General features: G+C 45.9%; 1 protein-coding gene across 1 annotated transcript; it reads right to left on the bottom strand.

Annotated features, from left to right (window-relative positions):
- On the bottom strand, positions 1–26,888 carry SELENON (selenoprotein N). The gene is made up of 12 exons (XM_053398739.1): positions 26,593–26,888; positions 18,958–19,075; positions 12,917–13,047; positions 12,349–12,561; positions 11,225–11,349; positions 9,584–9,721; positions 8,034–8,115; positions 7,101–7,289; positions 4,680–4,785; positions 4,317–4,429; positions 3,998–4,099; positions 1–2,563 (listed from the first exon to the last, which is right to left on the bottom strand). Exons 1-12 carry the CDS (start codon positions 26,809–26,811, stop codon positions 2,393–2,395), a joined length of 1,707 nt encoding a protein of 568 aa, XP_053254714.1. The 5' UTR covers positions 26,812–26,888; the 3' UTR covers positions 1–2,392.

Genomic DNA, 26,888 nt, shown 5'->3' on the forward strand with positions numbered 1-26,888 from the left:
CATGCCACTTCCAGGTTCATGGCTATGTGTGTATGCGTTGTTGCGCATACCTTGAATGCATGTAAATAGGGAGTTGCCTGTACATGAAAATAAATTTGGAAGGTCTGCCTTCAGCCTTTTGGGAATGGGTGTATGTCAGTTTGCATTTCTTAGTGCAGAAAGTATTGATCTGATGTGTAGAGATCTTTCCTATTCTAATTAATTCAAGAGGGTTCTGGGAGCTTCTCTATGTGAAAGAAGCAAGCAGAAGGTTCATGTTTGGGTTATTCCTTCAGAGAAGCTGAGTACAGCTGGTTTAAACTGGTTCTGTTATCTCTTCTGTCAAGGTCATGCTGACTCTTTCTGTCTCTCTTTCCTTCTGGTGTGGTGTTCTGTACATAGTGTTAAGGTTTAGACTTATTATAAGTTATTGTAAGTTTAAGTTAAGTCTGCTGCAACTGGATTTCTTATGGACAGTGCCAATCTTGAATGTATTGGATTTGTGACCATTATGCTCATTTGTCTTCAGTAGCAGTAAAGCTCTGCTGGATGAAATACAATTGCCTCTGATCTATTTTTGGGGAATCCTGCAGTGTGTTTAAGTTGTTACTCTGCTAACTATACATTGGAATGTACTCTGGATCAATACTGATTACAATTCCACGGCAGCGTATTCACGCACAGAGCACTTTTTGGCTCACCTGTGGACCAAACTACACAATGGGAACTCCCTGTGGGTGTGTGGTTTTTGTTCAAATCATGGCTAAGGAGGAAAGCAAATAAGCCTCCCCTCCACACACACTGCTGTCCTGGTCACGACACACACAGGGGAGCTCCACCAATGTCAATGCAACTTAGGAAAGAAAACTCCAAAGACATAGCTGCAGCACACATTACACCATGAAGTAATTTGGCTTGTAAGCCCCATTAAACACAGTGGGACTGCAGTACACTGACCTCTCCCCCGCCCTTGGCCCCTCTCCCTACCAGAAGTTATTGCAGTGGCTCCACCCCACCAGGCAAGCCACTTCTGTGTAGGAAGGAGCTGCAACTCACATGTGTTGCAGGCAGCACAGAAAGGCTGGCCCTGAAATGAAAAAACTGCTTAGATCCGATTCTTCTCCCTGTACGTGCAAAGTGGCATTACTGCATGGACGGCATCGTATGGCAAAGAAGAAAAGCAATCTTGGGATAAATAGCCCCATTTTAGAACACTCTGCAGGCCCAGGATTATGGGCATGGCAACCATGTGATTGTGACTCAGAACGAACTCTGCGGTGGGGGAAAAATCAGTTATGTAAAATCACCCTTAAACATTTAGGTTTGGACAGTGACATGATTACTGTGAACGCAGCCCCCTAAGACTGTATGTGCTTTAGGAAAGAGCAACTGGTTTTTCTTGACTTGAAGTCACAATGATGAAAATGCATAGGATCAGCAGCTGGAAGCCCTAGGACAAAATCTGGCCCCTGGAGGGGTCTGCAGAGCCTTTTGTGACCTGGTTTAACCATGCTAAAACGTTTGTTTCGAAGGTTCCCCCCTCTGTGAAATAGCACCCACCTGAGCAGCCCACCAGACATCAGTGCGAGTGTAGCAAACACACAGGTCTTGCCTTGTTAGCCAGGAGTGTAGCAAATAACATAAGTGTTGCTTTGGGAAATAACCGTAGCCCAGTGGTAGAGCAACTGCTTTCCATACAGCAGGTCCCAGGTTCAATCCCCAGCATCTCCAGGCATGGCTGGGAATGCCCAGCTTACTGAAATCCCAGAGCGCTGCTACCAGGCAGAGTGGACAATATTGGATGGACCAACGGCCTGACTCTGTATAAGGCGGCTTCCTAGGCTCCTATACCTATGCTCAGCGGCATCCTTGTAGGCGCTGATCTTGAAGACACAACCTCCAATCTCCTTAAGTTTGCATCACAACAGTTCTAAAATGTGGAGCCCTTCGCAATGTAAGAGCGATTCAGGGCCATGAATGGGATCAGATGCCAGAGCCAATGCAAAAACATGGTATCCCATTCACAAATCAACAAAGCCTTTATACTAAGGGAACAACACCAACTGAATTCAGGCTTTGCATGAGACGCAACCTGCTGACCTCACACACCACAGCCCAGATCTCAGACTTCTGTGCTGCCCTGTTCCTAGTCTCTATTGTTGGCTGCAGGACGATCTGCTTCCAACAACTAGAATAATAATAAGACCAGTTCCTTTCAAAATGGTCCTGAAAATAATTTGTGTAATTGCAGGTGTAGCAGCTTCATATTTTTGAGGGACGCTTACTTGACTGGAGATCTTCCATTCAAGGACAGCACTTTACTATTCAGTACTGCATGAGCTCAAGGAGTGCCAGAAACAAGAACTCCTGTGTCTTTGGTGATCAATTGGAGGGCATTGGGTTGCTTCTCTGCTTAGGCCTGCAAGAACGGCTTTGCTCTCTGAAGTCCTTCTTTCAGGAACTGGAGGTAAGTTGCTGTTGAGGGATCTTCAAAACTGGCAGAGAAACTAAAGATGCTGCTCTCAGCTTCTTCGGGCTTCATAGAAGTAATATCCAGGAAGTAGTTGGCATTGATGTGGTGGACCTGGGAAATGGGAGGATGTGTTTAGGAAAAGACCATTCAATCCCTACGTTAGTTTTCTTTTCTCCCAGAAGTCATTGCAGGTGGATGGAGGTTGAAGCCCATTTGCCTTGCCCTCCCAAGGAGCAGGATGCACTGCATTGTTTAAATGCAGCACCTGCTGCTTCAAGGCAAAGGTGGCTGATGCCCTTCAATTTTAAACAGAGGTGGCTGCTGCTGAGGGTGATGAAAAGAGGCCTCCACCTCCTCCTCTTTGGGAGCCACAGGGCAAGGGAAGCCAGCCAGTCTCCAGGCCCCACTTGCCTGTAGTGGCTACTGGTAAAGTCTGCTCCCTTCCCCAGCTTTCAAAAATGGAGACAGTGGAAATACATGTATTCCTTTCTCAAATCAACCCCTGATAAAATAAATGGTTTAAGAGGGCAAAAAGTGAACCAGAAATGTGTGCCTGTACAATTTGGCAGAGGGCTTTCTCGGTGGTGGCACCCACCCTGTGGAACGCCTTCCCATCAGATGTCAAGGAAATAAACTATCTGACTTTTAAAAGACATCTGAAGGCAGCCCTGTTTAGGGAAGTTTTTAATGTTTGAAGTTCTATTCTGTTTTTAATGTTCTGTTGAAAGCCGCCCAGAGTGGCTGGGGAAACCCAGCCAGATGGGTGGGGTAGAAAGAATAAAATTGTTGTTGTTGTTGTTGTTGTTGTTGTTGTTGTTGTTATTGGATGGGAGGTGAAATGTGGAATGTGAAAGATTCTTCAGGGATTCAGGAAAATGCAGAGAAGTGGCCTGAGCAGAGTATGGTTTTAGTAAAACAACTTTTATCAGTAAGTGAGGCCTACCAGAATCTTTCATGGCTGTCTGATCAGGTCTAGCTTCTCTGTGTGTAAAGACAGAGAGAAGGAGAGGGAGAGAGCACCTAGCTCCCAAGTAAAGAAAAAATGTTTTGGAACTGCTCTGGATATGTGTATTCTAAAAGTTATTTAAAAACATGAAGTGGCCTACTAAACATTGCAACATGAAGCACAGAACTCTCTCCTAAACCTTCATTCAGTCTTATCTCCTCCTCCAAGGTAACATTCTACCAAGTTCTTCAATACCATTTGGTACCCACAGAAATATTCTGTCTATTAAGAAGCACGCTTTGTGAACCTATTGACTTTTTGTGGACCTTGTTTCCTGAGCTTTTGGAAAGGACAAGCAAAAGTCAATCACTACGAAATGCCCTGACAGTTTCAATCTGTAACTGCCTTGCTTAGCACAAGTACTTTGTATTGCTCCAAAATGAAACTGTTTTTCAGCTCTGAGAGGCAGCTGTTAGATGCTCAGCTGCAGCTGCTGCTGCTGCAAGCATATCAGAGGGAGACAACTGCCATCCCCAGCAGACACCACAAATTCATAAAAGAAGGAATTAACAAAGGGAAAATGGGAGCCAGAGCCCTACCACAGTGCCGTTGGGCAGACAGATCATTATCTCCACGGGGAAGTTATACTTTTCAAGGTGCAGGTCTGCGAGTTTGCTGTTGACCTCGTTTTCTCTCTTAGCCTGTGGAAAACAAAGTCATGTCTTAAACTGCTTTCAGTTACAAAAAGCACCTACTTAGTCCAAAATTGACAGCTCGAGTTTCTTTGGATGTCTAGAATAGGCGCTAGTGAGGTTGCTTGTGGGGTATGATGCACCCATTCTTGACCTGCCATCACCACCTTGTATTGACAAGCCAGCACCATCCATTGGCACTAAGCTGGTGCAGCTGAATGCTTACCTGTAATTCCTCCAGCTCCTTCACTAGTGACCAGGTGCTGATGAAACTCTCATTCAGGAAGGCGAGGATGGGCGAACTTTCCAGGACTGTTTCCCGGAGAGTTCGCCCTGAACCTGCTCAGACACAGAAAGAAAAAGGACACTTGCTTGTGGGGCAGGGGGTGGAGAACCCACCAATACATATTATTATTATATTTTTGTATAACGTACTGTATATGTTTATATCTTTTTAATCTTTCATATTATGTGAGAAAGGAATACTACTACTACTACTACTACTACTACTACTAATGGCCCTAATATGGATTTGGATTTTTTTACATGTTCTTTAAAAACAAACTGTGATGTGAAATGCTCCTCTTACCTCAGCATGACTGATCATCCAGTGCTCCCCACAACAGTATGGAGTGCACCAGCTTACTCTCAGATTTTGCTCTCTCAAAAGCTTCAGTAAAGGGAAGGTAGGAAACCTAAGACCAAAAGAAGCAACAGGAAAAGTTGAAAACATGAGGGACAGAGCACTTGGTCCGTCCCTGACCAGCCTGCTTGCTTGTTTAAATTCAATTCCACACACACACACACACACACACACACACACTTACCAAAATGCAAACCATACATTTAACATTGATTTCCCTTCCCGCCCCTTCCATGGATGGTTTTAGTTACCCTTTAGCGCTGCATATTCTAGTTATTCTGTATTCTCTCTTTCTCAGTTTTATCTCACTTTACTTTATACTGCTGAATTTACCGTATTTTTCGCACTATAGGGCGCACTGGCCCATAGGGCGCACCTAGTTTTCAGGGGGGGAAATCAAGGGAAAAAATGATTCCCCCCCCCCGCGGCAGCTCTAGGAGCAGTGGACAGGCTGCATGCAGCCTGTGCGCTACTACAAGACCTTCTTCCTGCTTTTGCGGGAGGTGGCAGAATTCCCTCACCTCCCGCAAAGCCCACAGGAGCCGCGCGCGACTCCTACGGGCTTTTCGACCAGGAGGGAGAACGGACTGAAACGGCCAGTCAGTCCCTTTTCCCTCCTGGTCGAAAAGCCCCCAAGAGCAGCACGCTCTTTAAAGGCCGTGCGGCTCCTGCGGGCTTTTCTACGAGGTGGGGGAATTCCCCCACCTCGTAGAAAAGCCAGCAGAAGCCGCGCACCCTTTAAAGAGCGCACGGCTTTTGCCTGCTTTTGCGGGAGGTGGGGGAATTCCCACAGGAGGGAGGGAGGGAATTCCCACAGGAGGGAGAAGGGATGGACTCGGCCAGTCTGTCCCTTCTCCCTCCTTGGGGAAAAGCCCCCAAAAGCGGCGCGCTCTTTAAAAGCTGCGCGGCTCCTGCGGGCTTATCGACCCAGCTTGTGGGGCTGGCGATGGTGGGAAGCGCTGCTTTCCCCCACCGCCAACCTCAAAGCCGGCTCAGAGAGTAGCGGGAAGGCGTCGTGCGCCTTCCCGCTGCCCCCTGATCATCTGGGGCTGGCGATGGGGGGAAGCGCTGCTTTCCCCCACCGCCAGCCCCACCGCCAGCCTCAAAGAGCAGACTCTTCTGGCTTCAGCGAAAGCAACATGAAGCCTCCGGAGCGCAGGCTTCCTAGGCTTTGCGTTGCTATCGCTGAAGCCAAGGAGCCTGCATTCGCCCCATAGGACGCACACACATTTTCCCTTCAATTTTGGAGGGGGAAAAGTGCGTCCTATAGGGCGAAAAATACGGTACTCTTAATCTTTCTAACACCTTAATTTGCTTACAATAATTTTTCAAATATTCTACAAATCTTTTCCAATCTTCATTGAAAGTTCTTTCTTCCTGGTCTCTTATTCTACTAGTTAACCTAGCCATTTCTGCATGCCCCATCAGTTTCGCCTGCCATTCCTCCTTTGTTGGTATTGTACCCTCCTTCCATTTCTGAGCATTATACCATTTGTGCTGCTGTACATGAAAAGATTTTTCTGGTCTCTTGCTACATCTGAGCCAATTCCTTCTTGCCTATGGCTACTAGGATAGTCCTTAAATGCAAAGCTTTATAGCCTATGACAACACTTTTTTAAAAAGTGAGAGATGGGTTAATTACAATCCTTAAAAGTCGCACAACAGGTCAAACAGATGAGCCCCTTTAAGGAAAACCAGGCTTCTTAAGGAAACAGCTAACTATAAACAATACCTTCAAATTGCACATTTTACTACATTCTGCCCCCCAACTCCCCCCCCCACATTTTTCAGCTGATTAATTAGATGTGGAAGGGTAGTTCTGGTTGCTGGATGAATGAGAATAGCATTCAACAGCTCATGCTATAAATTCGCTCTTTGTTTCAACTCCCACAAGCCACACATGTCTTGTGTTTCCTGCTGATAAGGTAAGTACTGTGCTAAGCCTGCTGGGTGTCCTGCTCTGCTTGCAACAGAAAAATGCCCTCCAAGACACCTCCATCACTTTCATCTTTTTAAAACGGCACCAGGGACTTAAGATAACAGGAAGGATGAACAATGCAGCACTTAAGGTCCTGCCTGTGCCCTAAGAAACCTGGTTCTGGTCAGAATATTCCTCTGTGGACTCTGCCAACATTTGCATCCATCCATCAAAAGGATGTACTGTACAGTCATTTAAAAGATCCCAGAGTCTTGGATAGAACTGCTGTGATGCTGTGTTAGCAGACATCAATAACTGCAGAGCCTGGTCAATTTCACAACCACCAAATCAGGCTGGGAAGGCTCTCTGCATTTAGCCCTTCCATACATGAGTGCTGGCAGAATAACTTAATCACGTTTAAGGGGATGCAAGGTAGGCTCTTTCCATACTTTCTTAAATGGATACATGGCAACTTCCAGTTTGCCAGCAGCCTCTTCCCAGCTTATTTCTCGCTGCCAGGTGATCTCTTCAAATATGAACTGAATTGGTTCTCCTTCTGAGTCTCTGCTGTTAATCACGTTCCCGTTTTCGTCGTGAATCACGGAAGGGACCGAGGGCCCCAAAGACTCCAGTTCCATCTGCAAGACAGAAGGCACTTAACTCTCAGTGAACATACACTGGTCTCTAGAAAACAGACAGCGCTATAGAGATTTCACACACAGGGATGTGGAATGCAGCCTAGAGCCAGGGTGAGTAGACATTTGGGTTTGTGGGATCTACTTCACATTTTTCTTTTTACTAGATTACTTGAGGTCCAACTGAGCCAGGTGCCAAATAAATATGACAGGAATTAAAGAATTCTGAGCCCAGAATTTGTTTTCCATTCAAAAAATCCACTTCTGCTTACCTCCTTCCAGTTTTTCTCCCACTTCAGCTGTGCAAAGGGGGTGGGGATTGCCATTGTTAAATAATTTGGGGTCAGAAATCATTGCCAATCTACTTCAAATCACTTAAAGATCTACCAGAAGATCCTAAGCTACTGACCCATTCCTAAAAGGCTAGAAGATAAGTTGCAACCATCTAGCTATTTGCTATTTATTTATTCAGCTTCTAAGCCACTCTGTGGTCCCAGGGTAGTCTACAATGTAAACTTCAAAGCACTATAATATTTAAAAACGAACCATTACCAACCACTATCAATAGCCACTCCTTCTACTCAACAAAATGTACTGCAAAAACCAAGGAGACAATGAAACTTTTCCCTTTATACTCTTTTGAATATAAAGAATAATACAAATCAGGCATGCAAATGTATAAGATGGAATCGGTCAGTACTGTAATACAGCGGCACAGACAGTCCAAATGCAATTCTCGCTGCTGACCTGAGGCAAGAATCCAATATCTACTTCCATGTTGCTGCTCTCCAGGGCACCATAGAGCCACTCCATGTCTACATTGAGAGACCTGGTGAGAAAAAGCCAGAAAAAGTCAGGTGCAGGATATCCACATGTGCTGAAACAATGTTTGTTAATTTTATCAAAATATATTTTATCTTGCTCTTCAGTCTGGAAACCTTCAGGTAGGTTGCAATGAATTAACACAATTTGAAAGCAACGATTAAAAAAAAACGAACGAAGACCCCAAACACCAGACCTCCCAAGAAAGCAGCATGGAATCAATTTGCAGTTAGCTAAATGCCTGCTGAAATAGCCATCTAGCTTAGATGGTTATTTTTTAAAGAAATACCTGTGCACCCTGATGGAAGACAGAAGTAGAGAAGCAAGGAGAACATACCATCAGCTTCTGAAGGACTATCAGTGGCCTGAGACAATGCTGGGGTAGTCCAGGGATGGGGAACTTGTGACCCTCCAGATCTTGTTGGGACTCCCAATTCCCACTGGCCCCAGCTAGCATGGGCAATGGCCAGGGACGATGAGAACTGGAGTCCAAAAACAAATGGATGACCATAGGTGCCACCTCCCTGATGTAGCCCCTCTCGTCTTTCTTGATAGCTACTTTGGACATGGGTGTGCCCTGGAGGAAGGTAGAAGCAAGGAAGCCTAAGCCAGGGACCTCACGCCACCAGTTCTTGAAGGGAACATCGGTTGATCTGTTGGCCTAAATTCTATATCATTTGTTTGTATTAGTATTTTAAAACTTTAATCGTTAACCACCTTGGGAGAAAAGCGGTATGTAGGTATATGAAATAAATTAACTGCCAGTAGCAGTATCTAATGCTAGTCCTACTCAGAGAAGTCCCATTGAACTTAATGGACATGAATAACTTAGGTTTATTCATTTCATTGGGTTTACCCTGAGTAGGACTTAGCTGAATGCAACTCCATGCCTTTGCTCCTTGCAAAGAGGCCAGCAGTGATAAGGCCAGGTGGGCGTCTCTCAGGAGAGCATTCTGCTCACCTAGCAAACCTTAGCTGCCCTGGGGACACAAAGCAGGGCCTCTGGTGTTGACATGAGTGCATGTGCAGGTTCACTGGGGAAAGAGGAAGCGCCAGGTCTCTCTGGTACAGCATCTGTTTTCATGCAGAAAGTCCCATGTTTGACCCTCAGCATCTTCAACTAGGGCTGAGGGCGACTGCTGCCTGAAACTGGAAAGCCACTGCCAGTCAATACCAACATTACTTAGCTAGGTGGACAAAATGTCTGACTTGGCGTAAGGTGGAGTCTTATGCTACTATCTTGTGTTCTTAAAGAGACAACCCTTCAGCTTTAAATCTATTAAGAACTGAAGCATAAGCCAAGCTGATCTTGTACTACAAATGATCAACTTCCAAACCACTTATTATGTAAATCTCAGAAGCTGGACTTAAAGTAGAACAATGCAAAATAATCAAATGTGTGGAGCTTGCACATTCAAGTTAAAAAGGCCATTTGTGGTTTTGTCAGAAGATGTTGGAAGTGGGGCAACCCTCACCTGTTGTTAGGAACAAACAGCTTGAATTCTCGAACGTGGGAGGAGTCCTTGGAGAGGACGACGTAGCCTGTGAACTGGGCAGGGGAAAACCAGAACGGGAAATCAGGAGGCTCGTTTAGTTGGAACTCTGCATGGATCCTGGAAGAAAATAAGAGAGAAAGTCACCAAGCAATTAGCTGTCCTGAGGAAGGCTAAGAAGCCAAGAGTAGGCCCAGCTGCTATGTGGCTAGTGGTGTTTGCCTAGGCTGGGGGCAAAAGCATGGGACCATATCCTGGAGTACCACACAACTCTCGCCCATAAAGGACGCTTTCTCTTCCACCAACATCTGCACATACAGTAGAACTACCTGTATTTACCATATTTGCAGTTCTGCAACAGATTTCTGGATGGGAAGTATGCTGGGCAGCTACTCTATCTTTTGTTGGAAACACTCTAGGCCTCCCTCCTAAGATGGAGCCATCACTATGGTTTGAAGTCTAATTTATCTTTGTAGTGTTCTTGCATCAATATATGAAACTCTGCATCTCACTGGTCGCTTGGATCACATGGGGGCTTCCCATGCCAACGTCAAGCGGCTCCCACAGAGGACACTGCTGATGTGGGGAGTGTTACGAAAAAGGAGCAATGCAGAAGCGAGCTCCAGGTGGCTGGAATGGTAAACAGGAAGCTGATGTTATGGGACTGTACCGTGGGAACCAGGGACGGTCTATTCAGGGCACTGAGCACCGGATGTTAGCTCAGAGTGGCACATGACCCTGTACTGGAAGTACATGGGTGGAGTTTTTCTCTCTCTGCAGTTGGGATGAGAGAGTACAGACATGTTTTCTCTGTACTGCTGGAACGACAGAAATAAAGGAATGTAAACATATTTCTGTCTGTCTCTTTCCCCTCCCCTGGAATGGAGGAGGGGGAGGAATGGTGTGTTCTTCTTCACGTTGGGAAGAATCGCCGATAAAGACCTCGCCTTGATCTTGCCGGGAGGACAGGCAGGGAGGTCAACAAGGATTCAAGCCGGGCACCTGGAGGGTGGCCAATTTCCTCTGGACTTCGCTGGCTCTGCTGGCTTGAATTCAACAGGGAGTACCCACATGGTCTATGCAACTCCTATGATATTGCTTAATGGCAGCTATAGCACGTCACTGTGAGTAAGCTCTAAACCATGGTTTACTGTGCATGAGTTGAATGTCCTGCTTCACTCCTCCCCATGCTAGGGAGAAATTGCCCTTCATTCCTGGGATTTGCACTACAAATAAACCATGACAATAAGCTAGTCCTTGGGGTGTGTTGGAGTGAAACAACCCATGAACCCTCGTTTGGACAGGGAACATGGTTTGTTTCTCCCCAGCATGAGCAAGGAGGAGCGAAGCAAGCCAGTATCTATGCAGAGGGAAGCAGATGTACAAATGTGGCCCATATCAATGCAAGGAAAGCAGATCAAGGAATTCATGTATTTATGAGCATTTGTACCCTGGCCAAAAAGACTCCCAGAGTGACTTACATACAATCAATTAAACAGAGCAGTCCCTGCCTGCAGGCTCACAGCATAGAAGAAACGGCAGAAAAGGAAAACAGAACAGGGGAAACGGCAAAGGTTACTCAACCAGTCTAACCGCAAGCGCCCTCCCCTTATGCAATTTTACCTGAAGGCTATCTTATAGTAGAACTCGGCAACAGCTTGGATGCAGGCCACGGCTCCTTGAGGGGCAAACCGAGTTTTCACAAACGGCCGGGGGTGGAACATACTCAAGAGTTTGTGGATGATGACCTATGTTGGGGGGGGGGAGTACAGGGGATTATAGCAGGTTGCAGCCAGTAAACCTAAGACCCCAAAACTACTCCCCTTCAAGGCCACATTCAATAACCACACCTGACTAAGGAAGGTCATCTTCTCTGTTTTCTTAGCCTCTTTCAACCATTTATAGCCTCCAGCATTCTGAATATTGCTGTTAGTGAGCTTTAACATGTCATACTCCATCTTTCCAGAAAACAGCAGCCAAGGACTGGAAACGGATCTGCTTGTTTTCACTGTTCTGCATTGTTCAGATGCCACTGAACTCAAAATATCACATGCAAGGAAGGTCCCTTCACCAATCCCTCTCAAGCTATGTGCTAGAATTGACGGAACCACCCTGCGCATCTGGGGTGCTCCCAAAAGGGTGTCTATTGTGGAATCAGCGCTGCTCACATTTTTCACAGTGTCCGCATGACGCTGTTATCCAAATGCCAGCAAGCACTAATATGAGCCCCCAAGAAGTAGAGTCTGTTATCAGAATCCACATCCTCAAGCATTAAACTAGGGATACAGCAGTTCTGTTAAGTCAATCAGTGCACAGGTGACACTTAACTTATGCTGGGGTTACATTCTGGGGATAGTGCGTAAAGCCAAAATCGCACATTGGATTCAATGGCAGGTGGGATTGCCAAAGTCAGCCGCCTGCCCCCTTTCCACCCCACTTTTTTTTGGCCAAGCACCTAAAGCTGAACGTGCACAAGTTAAATGTGTGAAAGTTGAGAGTTACCTGTACGTAAGAATATCTACTTTGAATATAGTAATGGGCTCTCTTACTAGTCTGTGTCTTCACCATAGCTGAGCGGTCTCCCACTTTTTACCATGCTATCTTATAGCTGCAGACGGCTTTTGGCCAAGCAATAAAGATTTAGATAGAATTGCAAGTCTATGAAGCACTCTGAACACTCAAAACATGATCCATCGTGACTACTCCCTAGCCTTCCAATTGATGGCAATGATGAACCCTTCGCCTACCTCTTTCCCCTTGGGGGCCGGAGGGTAGAAACGGTTGTTGGGAAGGTACCCAGTAAAGATGTTCAGCTCACTGGGAATCACCCACCAAGGATCAGCAAGTTCCAGTTTATTCTTTGGCGGAAGGAAGGCCTTGAATTGCTGGGCGAACATCAAGCTCAGAGGGGAAGCCGGAGCTGTCCAGTTGCGAAGCCCAGAAAGCGCAATGTGAGAAATCTGCAGAGCCAGAGAGACACGTTAGGAAGCAGCCCTGTGAAGCCTCTTCCACTTTAGGAGGCTGACGGATCACAAGACATTCAGATATTACACTATTACTCCATACTTGAGCTTTCTTAACCAAGGTTTGGTGCAATGCTTGAACAAAGCTATTACTAGAAGGAGAGACTGCCTAGCACTTTATTTTACATTCCCAGTTACAGCAATATAATTGGAGCAAAAGAAAAACAAGCACACATTTAATTCATTGACCTGATGGTTAAAACTGGACCAGCCTTCGTATCAATCCACTAATGCTTCTAGTTGATTGATCTACTGATTAAAACTTGCAGCACTAATTAAATGTGATACTCACTCCAAGGAAACCGTCTTTGCTCTTTGTCATTGTGTCCATAAGCAAGGGCTGGAATTTTGCAATGATAGAAAGAGTCTCCCCATTGGGATCCAATATCTCTTCTTCCTCAATCCCAGTTACTGGGGCAATGCCTGAAAACAGATCAAGGGTTACAAGATTTATGTATGCATTTCATTAACATAGGACTCAGCTACACTGGGCAATGAAAAAGCGCTTTATATGCGTTGTATGTGCATTATAATGCTGTGACACCAGATGGCGCTGTGGAGTTCTGTTTTTGCAAACCCGATTTCTCATACAAAGTTTACAACTTGTTTAAATGAAACACTTCTTTGGTGTGTCTAGATCCATCCATAGTGTTATTATTAACGTAACGTTATTGGTGACCTACAAATCCAATTGAAGAAGTAACCATTCGAATTACATTAAGAAAAGAACACCCTGCCACAGTGAATCTATTATAGTTCCTGTTACAAATGCTGCAACTTATTGCATTGAAAACTGCAAGTTCCACTATTTAAATTACTGAAAGAAAATACTATTTTCCCCCAATGCATATAACAGTTTTCATGTGGATTATTATACTGCAGCTTGTGACTTAAAATCATTATATATTCTTAATATTAATGATTGCTTATAAAGCTAAAGTGGTACCTCGGGTTACATACACTTCAGGTTACATACGCTTCAGGTTACAGACTCCGCTAACCCAGAAATAGTACCTCGGGTTAAGAACTTTGCTTCAAGATGAGAACAGATATCGTGCTCTGGCGGCGCAGTGGCAGCGGGAGGCCCCATTAGCTAAAGTGGTGCTTCAGGTTAAGAACAGTTTCAAGTTAAGAACAGGCCTCCGGTACGAATTAAGTACGTAACCAGAGGTACCACTGTACAGCATAAAAATTAATTAAATCCATTCATTTGTATGCATACCACTGCTATGAAAATATAGTTACTATATTAATTTAAACAGATTCGCAAATAAGAAAAAGCTATACAAAATTTTTGCACAACTTTTAAAAACCCAGTATTACTTTAAACCTGGCCACTGGCTTACCTGTGAGATCTCCTTGCCCCTTATATGCCCATTTGGCTACTTCAATTTACAGAACTGGCACTGGTGCAGGTGCTATATAATACTCTTTTCTCATTCGTAAGAAATCGATATTTCATTGTGACAGAACCTACACTTTGGAACTCCCTGTCTAATGATATCAGGCTGGTCATCTTCACTTTACTTTTTTAGGCCCCTGCTAAAAACATTTTTGTTTACAGGAGCCTACTCAGGTATCTAGAATGCTGATGAGTTTCTTAGTTTATTGCAAGTTTCAAATTTATAAGCGTTTTCATCAACTCTTGTACAGTAATTGTTTTTACTAGCAATTTGATTGCTTTATTCTTTCTGTATACTTCTTTGAGGTTTTTTATTTTTATAATCAAATGGTATATAAATTTTATGAAATAAATTAAATAAATTAAACCAAGAGTCTTCCATATATAGTCAAACTTTCAGCGCATTTAAGTCTGCATACCCCCTACCAGTCTGTATGCCTCCTGCACTGTTTTCATTTCACTGTGATATGAACCAGCTTGGTTTTTCTACAACTCTATAATAAAGCAATAAGAAGAATTTATTATAATAATTATTATTATTACAGCACCCTTTATGACCATGCAAATTGGAATGAAGCATTCCAGAAAGAAATGGGCTCAATAAAAATATAATTTTACTTCTTCTGTCTCTTATCCCAGCTCTACGCATTCAGATATACTCTTGGTCCTGCAGAAAGCTGTAATTTCCCCTGCACTGCCTTTTCTGTGCTATCCCCAATGGAGTCAGATAGCAATCACCGAGAAGCTCCGTCTGAGAAGCTGAATTCATGTATGCATCTACTTGTAAAGCACAAAAAATTGTGAGGCATCGTACAACAACTGGAAACCACACAGGCCCTGCTAAAAGGTAAATAAAAGACACTTTAGGGAGGAAAGAAAGAAAAGTAAAAGTAAAACACAGTGGTACCTCGGGTTAAGAACTTAATTCATTCTGGATGTCCGTTCTTAACCTGAAACTGTTCTTAACCTGAGGTACCACTTTAGCTAATGGGGCCTCCTGCTGCTGCTGCACCGCTGCTGTGTGATTTCTGTTCTCATACTGAAGCCAAGTTCTTAACCTGAGATACTATTTCTGGGTTAGCGGAGTCTGTAACCTGAAGTGTCTGTAACCTGAGGTACCACTGTAAAAGGCGGGAAGGTTCCTCTCTCATAATTCTAGCTCTCAGGACTAGCCAATGAAGCCAGATGCCGGAAGATTCAGGACAGACAAACACAGCGCTTACTTCAACTGTGGAATTTTCTTCCCTGAGATGCACTGATGGGGGCCACCTGCTTGGATGACTTCAAAAGAGAATCAGTCAAATTCACCGAGGGTAATGCTAATGGCGACTAGCAACAACAGCTATGAACTACCTCCACTGTATGCCTTCTATTGAGACTCACAAGGGGGAGAGTTGCAGATACATTCAGGTCCTGTTTGAGGGCTTTCCATGGAGACACCTGGTTGGCCACTGTGAGAACAGGATGCTGGACTAGATGGGCCATTGGCCCCACCCAGCAGGGTCCTCCTTATGTTCCTATGAAGGAGAATCAACTGGCGGAAACCAGGGTGAATAGTTGTCAAGACAGGTCAACGGAAGGGCCTTGCTTTCTTTGCCTCTCACCCAAATTGTGGTAGCAGCTGTTTGGAGTCCAAGAGGGAAGGGACTGGATGGCAGCCAGGCTAGGCAGAACAATATAAACAGCCTTATTCTCCCCCTGCCTCTGCTACACTCTAGAATGACTGGCCATTGAAAGCTCGTGAGAAGATGGGTGGTAGTTTTTCTGTGTTACATGATGACAGAGACATGTTGAAGACACAGGCTGAACTGGTGTGGGTTTGTGGTGGTTGCACCAATGCTCGCCTGCATGCCTGGTTTGCAAGACGATGCAACCCACACATCTTCATGAAGGGATCACGCTTTCACTTCTCCACAAGCACAACTAAACCCAAACATGCTCGGCCCACATTCCTACTACTAAGGTGTATCGTTGGCCCTAAAGCTGGGAAGGATGAAGAGCAAAACGAAGCATCCATCTGAGCAGTTCTATCTCTGTGCAGTAGGGGGCACCAACAGACCGCCAGCAACTCCTTTGCATTCTGCTTTGAACAAGGCTCTTTCATTTCTTGTGCATGTTCTCAGCTTGAGTGTGCAACAGCACACACCGTTTCTGTGAGAGCGCTGCCGTTCTGCTACATTTACCAAGTGGGCATGTCAAGGCTGTGACTGGCAAGGAGAGATCTGTGGGCAATCATACAGTCTAATTCCAGGCAGCCACTTTCCCTATCCCAGGCTGCAAGCAGGAGGCACCACTCTGTACCTGGCGGCTAAGTTTTTCAGCCTGGGGAGGGCGCAAACACTGTGGTGCCAGCCCCTGAGAAATTTGGCTGGGAAGAGCCTGATCTCCCAGGATGACTAAACTGGTCGCTGCTGTGTTGGGTCATGCCCACAGAGCCACTGTTTCTGCTCTTTGTCTGACACGACAGCGCAGGGGCAGAAATGTTTGTGCTCTTGAAAGCACAATAGGCAGCCAGCTGTGAGGACTGCAGAACCCACACTGGTGTCACAATCCCCTTTATCTGCTCTGCAGATGGGCAGGAAACAAGGGCTGCCTGAATCCCACTCCCCTCTGCGCTGGCTGTGAGAGCAATCGGGCGGGCTACCCAAGCGAGTGTCATCAAGCCCACAAGTAACCAGCAGGTGGAAGAGCCACAATTTCTGTATGCAAAAAGATTCCCGAGATTGCTTGCGTCTCGCCACCCGCCAGCTCTCTGGTCACATTACTGCAGAGCAGTATCTCTTGCATTCAGCTGCTCTGAATCCCCTTTAAGCCCCAGACAAAGCCAACGCGTGCAGTTCTGCAAGTCCGACAATAGGAACCGCAGATTTAGAAAAATTGCCCTTTGTGAAAGAGGCGTCTGGTGCATAAGCCTTTCGAAAAACACAGAAAGCTTAGCAGCCTTTCGTTGTGTAAATCAGTCTAGGGCTTGAGCAAAGAGAATTAAGGCAAGAGCAGTTGTGTGCTGGGGGCAGCTAACACCCACCCCACCCGCCCGCCAAGAGATCTCCAGTTTTTATATGCTTATGATGTTTGTTTTCCCAAGAAAACACCAAGAGGTAGGTCATTTGCACACCCAAGGGGGACTTCAAGATGGCACACTTTTCAAAACAGTCTCTGCAAAGACCTGAAACTCATTTGGGTCACCTGGCTGCTCTTGATGCTTATTGGAGCTGCACGGGTTGCTAGGAGGTCCCTGAGCAGCTGCTCCAGAAGAAACATGGAATGGCTGCTGCATTGCTATCAGCAGATGCTTTCAGGTAGTCATCAATGCTTCCTGGACATTGGGCGTCCCTTTAGATTATGCTGCTTAACAGTGCAAGCCTATGCATTTCTACCCAGAAGTTACACCCAGCTCAGCGAGGCTTCCTCCAAGCTTAGCGTACATAGGATTGCCGCCTAAGCCATGCAAATAGCTATGGTACTCACACACAATGAAAGCAGAGCTTAGCTAAAGATACTGGTTTTTTTTTAAAAAAAATAGTTCCATTGGTTCCCAGAAAGAAAAACAAAACAACCTCCCCTTCTTGGTGAGTTTTGGCATTTCTTTCCCCCCAGATGTTGACTTATTCATCTATTGTTTTCAGTGGTTTTATCACACGGCATATCGGATAGGCTACTGTAAGTAACATCATCCTGTTTAAGAAACGGTCGCGAATTGGGATGGCTTTCTTATGTGACCAACATAGAAGGAATAGCAGCCAGATGAGGAAATGGTGTTGAATGAGACTCAAGACAGGAAGATGTACCTGCGTGACATCCATGATCCCCCTGCCATGACATTTTAGCTCAAAATCAAAGGGGGAAAGCGGGGACCGAGGAGGGGCTTGGGATGTGGCGAGAAGAGGTGATTGGGGTAGCCCAAGCAAAATGGGACTGTTCAGTCTGCCTTGGGACTATTGCAGGTTCCTCCAGGTCCTCAGCTGCAGTGGGGTTCTCTGCAGAGTCCCAAGCCTCTTCCGGGGGAAAGGTCATGGGTCAAATGGGATCCTGGCATATATATACTGTGAAAGGCACATATTTAAGGCTGACCTTTAAAATGCATGCACTTTAGTGGCATTTAGGTCCCTGGCAAAGATCTGTTCCTTTTTGCCTGGGCTTTTAATGATGAGAGATTAATGAGCAATTCTGTTTTATGCTGTCCCCCGCTGCGCAGGGTTTTATGATCCTGTGCTTGGGATTTTTCATCTTATATGTTAATTGTTTTGCCTTTTTATGACACCATCGCTGTACGTGACGAGTTGCAAGCTGCCTTGGGGACCACGTAGTCATAGCACAGGTTAAGAATGTTTCTTAAAAGTAAAAATAAAATAGAATTGTACCCATGCATAACTCTTACTAACTGTTCATTTTCACTAGATGTTTGCTGCACTTTTGCTGTTGGAACCACCATTGGATGTGCCCTATCTCTGGAAGGTTCACGCTCTTTCCCTGGGGTGCTTTGATTTCGAACCCAATTTCACCAGCACTGGGAGACCTATAACAGCAGTTCCATGCCTGCCTAGGGAACCAGTGGTAACAAGAGAATGAGATGGTTTCAAACGCTTTTTACTAACCTATTGTCATCTGGCTATTTTGGACTAAAACTCCCATCAGCCCCATTTGACACACCTGTGCCAGCTAGGGATGATGGGCACTGTAGTCCAAAATAGCCAGAGGGGATCAGGTTAGGAAAGCCTGGTCTGGATTATCACTTCAGTTTTCCAGCTGAAGAAATGGCTGGAATGTCGTTGTCCTCTCCTCCGGGAATTAAGCAGACAATGAATGAGTGACAAACCCAATGTAAGAACTAGACAATCTGTGCTCAAGGGCCATAGTTTTGGTTTTGGTTTGGTTTTTTTAAAAAAGCAAGATGAACATGTATTTGTCTACTCAAAAAATTAGATGCCTACCAGTTAGCTTCTCTGCAATTGGTTTGAACTCCTCAGGACTGATGTACAGGTCATTGTTCGTATCCAGGGACGCAAAGAGGAAAAGACCTTCGTTTCCCAAAGATTTCAGGGCTGTCTCCTGTTTGGGAAATAAGAGAGGTGTTGATATGCACAAGTTACAATGCAAGCCTAACCATGTCTACTCATAAGTAAGTCCTACTGAATTCAATGGATCTTACTGCCAGGTAATTGGAATCAGGCGTACAGCCTGAAATAATAATACGTACATTTATTTACATGGCTCTGTGCAGAATTAAAATAAGAACTTCTACCCTGGGGGCAGGGCAGGAGGCATATAATTTGAAACAATGAATATAAACTATACAATAAAATTAATAGTTTAGCATACATAATTCAGAAGCTATTCAAATTAAATTAATTCAATTTAAATTAAAATATTTCAATTTAACTTATAACCTGAGCTTAGACCACAAATCTGCTCTGGCACCTGTGAAACTACCCGATATCTCTTATATGTCTTTTGGGAGGCAGGAGAATGCTTCACTGGATATATTAAGTGGGCTGAGGTTCCAAACAGAGGAGATGCAAGAAATCAGTGATCAGATCTCACAAGTTTGCTTTTAACTTTAAAGGTTGGAGGAGGGTGCCCCCCAATTTTGAACAGAACAGATGTTGTTGGACACTAGTTCCCATCAGCCCCAGCCAGCACTGCTAAAAGTCATGGATGATGGGAGCTGGAATCCAGAAACATCTTGAGGGTGCCACACTGTCTACTCCTGGATTTTTTTATTTATTTTTTTAAGAGAAGGACAAGTTTGGATTTGATATCCTGCTTTATCACTACCCTAAGGAGTCTCAAAGTACCTAACATTCTCCTTTCCCTTCCTCCCCCACAACAAACACCCTGTGAGGTGAGTGAGGCTGAGAGACTTCAAAGAAGTGTGACTGGCCCAAGGTCACCCAGCAGCTGCATGTGGAGGAGCGGAGACGTGAACCTGGTTCCCCAGATTACAAGTCTACCGCTCTTAACCACTACACCACACTGGCTCTCTACTCCTGGATTAACTGGAAACAATTCAAGGACAGGCAAGAGCTGAGAGTTGGTGGAGTGGTTCTGCTTCCCTTCTCTCTCTCCAGAGAAAAGGTCTAGATAGGGCCTTGGTTGAATCCAAAAGAGACTTCCTTACATTCTTCACTGATTAGTTAGGCTCTCTTTAGAGTATGGATTGGTCTCCCTGCATGGTTGGGACCCAAACTGGCACACATGAATCACATTTGATTTTGCAAGAAGAAAAATATGAAAGTCTTTTCTTTCTTTTTCCTTAAGGAAAACCTACCTAAATAATCCACACCCCATTTGTAAGTCAAGGAGCATCCCTGCCATGGAAATCACATCAGACTCACCCGAACTGTCAGGGAATTGTCCACAGGTAGCTGGCAGACCTGCAGATATTTTTGTTTGGCTCAGCGCTGGCCAGTGAACCATGGAGCGTGATCTGCACTCCTCTGATAGCATGGACTTATATAACCAACCCCGTGCATGAACCGTAAAGGTTACAGTCACATTTCACGTTCCGAAACGCACCAGGAAGCAGCTCCAAATCCAAATTAAGGCTATGGACACACTGTGAATGTGGAAAGTGCAGTAGTTTGGGTGGATATTGAGACCACTTCAGGCTACTTGGGTTTCCAAGTGGCGCTGACAGCAGAGCGGCAATCCCTGTATGGCAATAAAACATGACTGTCTAAAGTCACAGAACTAAGGGAGTTGGGAGCAGCTGAAGCATGTGAAGATGCATGTGAACTGAAGTAACAGTGAAGCCAGCAATCCAGGAATCCCAGCCTTACATATTTCAGTGCTGCCAGCTAAGCTCTCAGAGGAAGAGGAGTACCCAGAGAGCCTTAAATTCCAGAGTAGGGGTAGGGGGAACCTTTCCCAGTTCAAGCCTTGCATTCCCTTCTGGGCAGCCTTCCAGTGGGTAGGCCAAATGCAAAAATGGGTGAAGCACTGACTGTAAATTTTACTTTGTACAGTAGGTTGGTTTTTACACTCACACACCAATCTCTAGCCTCCATCCAGGCAAGCACTAGGTGCTTTGGATTACAACCATTTTGGATTACAACCATGTCAAACCCAGAAGTGCGTGTCCCTTTTTTGGATTACAACCCATTTTTTTGGGATTACAACCAATTTTGGGGGGGAGACCCCATTGGCGAAAGCACACCTTGGGTTTACAACCGGACCTCCGGAATGGATTATGGTTGTAAACCAAGGTACCACTGTATTGCAATCCAAGGACACATTCCTGCAAAGGCAAAAACACTCCAAACAGGTGCAAAGCAGGGCTGGGGAGAGTCTTAAAGGTCAGGTGGTGAGGCCTGGAAGGTTGCATTCGGCCCCTAGTGCTGAGGTCCCCCAACCTCATTCTAGAAGGAACCCTGCAATGACGCAAGGCGAGGTGGTGCCATTAAAGGAGGTGGGTTGATTTCGCACCTGGGCCACAATCCCTCAATTCACTGGGCCTTGTGCCCCATGTCAATGAGAGTGTGTACCTGGAAGCTGCTATTTGGAGTTTCTGCTGCAGCAAAACCTCTAAGGGCAGCCCTCCTAGCTTCTTCACTCTTTGAACAGCAAATCAAGATATGCTAAGGCAAGAAAGGCATCACCAATAAGAAGGTGCTGTTAATTGTATTTAGACTGCTGCCACTTTATTTTCAGTGAACTGCTTCGAGCACAATGCACGTGTAGGAAACCTAATATATAAATGAACTGGTTGTGACTAGAGGAACATGGTGAGCTACCATTGCAAGTCAGACAATTAACTCAGTATAGTCCATACTGAGTAGTAGCAGCTCTCCAGAGTTTCACAGAGGAGTCTATTCAGAGATGATGGGGATTCTGCATGCTAAGCAGGTGCTCTACCACTGAGCTATGCTCTTTTCTCGTAAAATCCTGGAAAACCTCCTGCACAGGAAGGTTTGTGATTAGCCAGACTCATTGGTCCATCTTGCTCTGAGGGTTTCTGACTGGGGCCCTTCCTGGAGATAAATCTGGGTTCTTTTGCACTGTATGCAAAAGAAGTTCTCCTCAGAGTAGACCTATTGAAAACAATGGACCCATGTTAGTCATGTCTATTTATTTCAATGGGTTTACTCTGTGTAGCACTAGCATCAGATGCAACCCATGGGCTCTACCAATGAGCTTCCTCAACGACGAAGTATCTTCCATACCAAAACATTTCTTAATTCTTGAACTCAAGAAATCCAAGCTATACACTGGCTTGGGCAAAGTGAAGATGATTTGCATTCCGTGGGTCAGAAAAAGTGGAGAGTTTTAAGCACTGGGAAACATTCCTTCCCAACTCACCAAAAGCCTGGTGTAACCCTCTAACAGCCCATCCCAGCTTCTTAGCGTTGAGCAGGACAAAATCCCTTACATCTAACATCCAGCTGGGCGGAATTCATTCAGAAATTTCTACTGCACAATCCACATTGACAGAAATGGGAGAGGTCATGTCATGCACTCCTAAAACACGGGGAGGCTGTAAAGTATTATATAATAGTCACAGCTAACTTTCTTGCTCCAGCTTCCATAAGCCAGATCAGGGCGAAGTTCTCATTGCACTCTTTCAAGCTAAGCTCACTCCTATTGCAGTGGCGCAAAATTTTGCTTCATTTAGTCTGTTTTAAGGATATTAGAGACTCAGGCCAATCCCTTATACAAAGCAAATGGGAGGGGCTGCCAACACCAGCAAGCCCATTTCTAGGCTGATGAGGCACAGCCGTGGGTGGATTCATACAAGTTGCATTTCCGTTGGCTACTCTGCTCTCTTCCCTGCAGCCAAGGAGTCTCCTCCTCCCAGTGCAACGAGTCTCCTTCTCTCCGCAGTTCAAGCTGCAGTGATTCTGTGCTGCCTGTGACACCATTAGTGTTCCCACAGCTCCCAAACCCGTTTATTTTCCATCTGCCGCCTGCCAGCCTAAAAGGATGCTAATGCTGCCTGGAAGGTGCTGCTCTTGTCAATTACCGTCAGGAAAGCACTCGAGTGTCTTGTAGGGCAGATCCAGGGCTGCACCAAGCAGACAAAAAGCAAAGACAAGCTGGCAAGGGACACAAAGCCTGGATTCAGAAGAAGCTGGAAGCCCAAGCTGGAGCTGAAAGCCTAGCAGAGGGCCCAGACGCCACTAGGTACCAGGGGCGAGGACATCTCTGGCAGTGGGTCAAGGCTATTGTCAGGTGCACTTCATGGTCAGTGGTGATGTGTAGAAGTATATAAAATTATGCATCACATGGAGAAAGTAGATAGAAAGAAGGGGTTGTCCCCCCCCTCTCTCTTCTAACACTAGATCTCATAGACATCCAATGTTGGAAGATTCAGGACAGACAAAAGGAAGACTTCTTCAAGCAGCCCATAGTTAAAGGATGCAATATACTCCCACAAGGAGCAATGATGGCCACCAATGTGGGTGGCTTTAAAAGATTAGACAAATTCATGGAGGAGAAGACTATCAAAGGCTCCTAGCCATGATGACTATACTCTGCCTATGCAGTTGTAGGCACTGGCAGCAATACTTCTGAATACCAATGGCTGGAAAAAGCTGGAGGGTAGAGTGTTCTTGTGTCCAGGTCCCACAGGCATCTGGTTGGCCACTGTGAGAACATGATATTGGTCCAGACTGGGCTTTGACCTGATGCAGCAGGGCTCTTCTTATTGTTAGAATTCCTGCTCCATGATTGCAGTCATAGGATTGTTGTCTTTCACATGACGGTATATGTTTTGACTCCACAGAGTGGGAAGTGACGGAAACAGGATGTTTGTGTTACTGTGTTCAGTGAAGTGGGACTATTGTCCTTTGTTTTTCCCCTCTTCGCTGTCTGATGCTAGAGAGAGAGTGAGCCATGTAGCAGTGCTCTCTGTGTGTTTATATGTAAATAAAGTAGATTAGCCAAAATGCTGAGTTGCTGAGGTCTGTTACGCAAGTTGCGCAAACTCTGCGGATCCCTAAGTGTGCCGGTGTCGGTTGGCATCGGTCGCTGTGATGTTCGGGCAGAAGAAAGCTTTTGAAGCTCCCAAACGATCGACCAGGAGGGAGAGAACATGCCAGTTGGGCAAGTGTCTCTGTCAGGGTCCTACTTGAGTGCAGACTGAACTCCTGACACTTATGTATGTTATGTTCTTATGATAGTGGCAGGGAGGAGATGGGCCCACTCTCTGAGGAAAAGGGTCATAGAATCATAGAATTGTAGAGTTGGAAGGGACCCCGAGGATCATTTAGTCCAACCCCCTGAAATGCAGGAATATGCAGCTGTCTATACAGGGATTGAATTTGCAACCTTGGTATTATCAGCACCACACTCTAACCTACTGAGCATCTTGCCAAAGGGACCGCCCAAAACCTAGAGCTGGCCTTGATACCACATTACTTCTGCTCATAAGGAGGAAACAAAAGAAAAGCATGGGAAAGGAAGCCTGGAGCTGAGAGAAACACCCTCTCTCTTCTCCCAGACTGCACTGCCAAACATCAAAGAATACAGCAGCTCTTGCAGAAGCTGAAAATCTCTATTCTCCTCTGTAAGTACATTTCTTGCTCTGGCGGCTATTCTCCCTACTGACAGAGCAAGTGGCCACACTCTCTGGATTCATCTATATGGAAAATACATTAGCTTATTTATAACAGCATCACGGTCTCCTGCAAATAATCCTGGGATTTATCATTTGATAAAGATCCCAAGCACCCTCTCAGAACTCCCTAAGAGTCTGTGGGGAGCAGCCAGGGGGAGACTGATAAAAACAGTTTACATTTGTAATATAGGCATGCCCAATATGATGGACAGGCAAGGAGAAAACTTGACTTCTCAGCTTGCACATAAACAAACAGGACAGCAATTAGGGTATTAATCCGGCCTTGACCACATTCTACAAAAAAACTTGCTAGGTGTACCTCATTCAAAGTATTGAGGAAAAGAACCACCAGTAATGTTTCTCTGTTCACTTAAAAACAGTGCTTATCTGTCAAGAAGAATTATGGGATATCCTCACTCAGGAAGAGCTCTGTAGCACCAGACTAAGCGCCCATCTAGTGAAGCATTCAGTTCCCACAGTGACCATCCCAGATGTCTATGGGAAGCCCTTGTGCAGGATGTGAGCACCGTAGCCCTCTCTCACTGTCATTCTCCAGTAACTCATATTCTGGATGCATACACACTACACATTTAAAGCACTTCTGAAGCACCCGCCCACCTACCCAAAAAGAATCCTGTTAACTGTAGTTTACGCAAAAGAGCAGCATTTTCAAGCATCCTTCAGTTCCCAGGATTTTTGTAGCGTGTGCACACTTTAAATGTGCTTTGAAGTATGGTGTGCACACAGTCTCAGAGGCATGCTGCCTCTGGCATTGGAGATCATAGAACTGTGGAGTTGGAAGGGACTCCAAGGGTCATCTAGTCCAACCCTCTGCAATGCAGGAATCTCAACTGAAGCATCCATGACTTTTGTTTTCCTCGAATTCCTGGGCAGCGCCTGGCACTTCCCACTTGGAAATACTTAAATGTAATTCTGCATCACACACCAGATACTCTAGAAAGCCCACAACCATGACAAGATGGCCCCCACCACAGCAACTGGCGTTCAGATATATAATGCCTACAAACACAGAGGTTTCTAGGTAGCTGTTATAGCTAATAGCCACAACAGACCTTTCATGAACATATCACACACACCTTGTTAACATCATCTAAACCTGTAGCCATCATCACATCTTGTGGCAACAAATCCCATAGTTTAACAATGTACCTCAGGGGCAGATATTGTGGTGCACCCCATATTATGTTAAGGTGCTACTGGTGTGTGATGCAGAACTAGATTTAAGTATTTCCAAGCGGGAAGTGCCAGTGCTACTGGAAGGATTTTTTTATTTTGTTCCCATATTATGTTGTTCGACTACAACTCCCATCAGCTCCTACCAGCCCCCATATCGGATGGCTTGGGTTGGTGGGAGTTGTAGTTCAACATCTGGATTGTACGGGGTGAATAAATTTGTGCCTGTGAATCTCCCACCATTGTGCTTCATTGGATGACTAGTGTTAGGGGAGATGCGGGATGACGGCGATCCCATCCCTGTGGCTGTTAATTGCCTACATTCATTAAATGCTACGCGAGGTATATTTACAGTGCAAGCGTATGCACGTCTACACAGAAGTGAGCCCCGTGGGATTCAAGCGGACTTGCTCCCAAGCACACGCACGCACGATTGCAAACCTCAGGCTACCAGCCTATTCACTGGTACATCCCGCTGAAAAATCCCACACGGGACTTGGGAGAGGACGGCACTGTGAAGTTGCAGTGCGATACACACTTTACTTGGAAGTCACGAGGCTTCCTTTCTGAACAGGCAGCTCTGGGGCTGCACTAGACACAGATTGCAAAACAAAAAGGCTCCCCAAATGCAAAACAAAAGACACCCCCGAAATGCCGTTTTTTGCCCGCCAACTTCTTAGCCGCACAAGACCAGCCCCGACCCCGCTCATTCTCCCCTTCGCTGCCCCCCAAGCAGCCCCGACTTCCAGCATCCCTCCCCGCAGGCGCCTCGCAAAGATTTCTCCGTCCCCCGCGGCGAGGCTCCCTCCGCCGGTACCTGCCGCCGGGCCACCTCCGAGTCCCGATAGTACTTCGCGGCCAGCAGGGCCGCCACCAGCGCCAAGGCCAGGCCCAGCCGGGGCAAACGCGGCGGAGGAAGGCGCCGGGAATTCCCGCCGCCGGCCTCGCGCTCGGCCTCGCCGAGCGCCGTTTCTGGCGGAGCGCGGGGCGGCGAGGCCTCGGGGGGCCTGGGGCGCCCCTCTTCTCCCCCGGCCATCACCCGCCGCCACGGCCGCTTCCGAGGCCCCGTTTTCCTGGCTTGCTCCCGCCTCGCGTAGCCTCGCCTGGCTGAGG

The sequence above is a fragment of the Podarcis raffonei genome, chromosome 8 (assembly GCF_027172205.1).
Source record: "Podarcis raffonei isolate rPodRaf1 chromosome 8, rPodRaf1.pri, whole genome shotgun sequence".
Classification (NCBI taxonomy): Eukaryota; Metazoa; Chordata; class Lepidosauria; order Squamata; family Lacertidae; genus Podarcis; species Podarcis raffonei.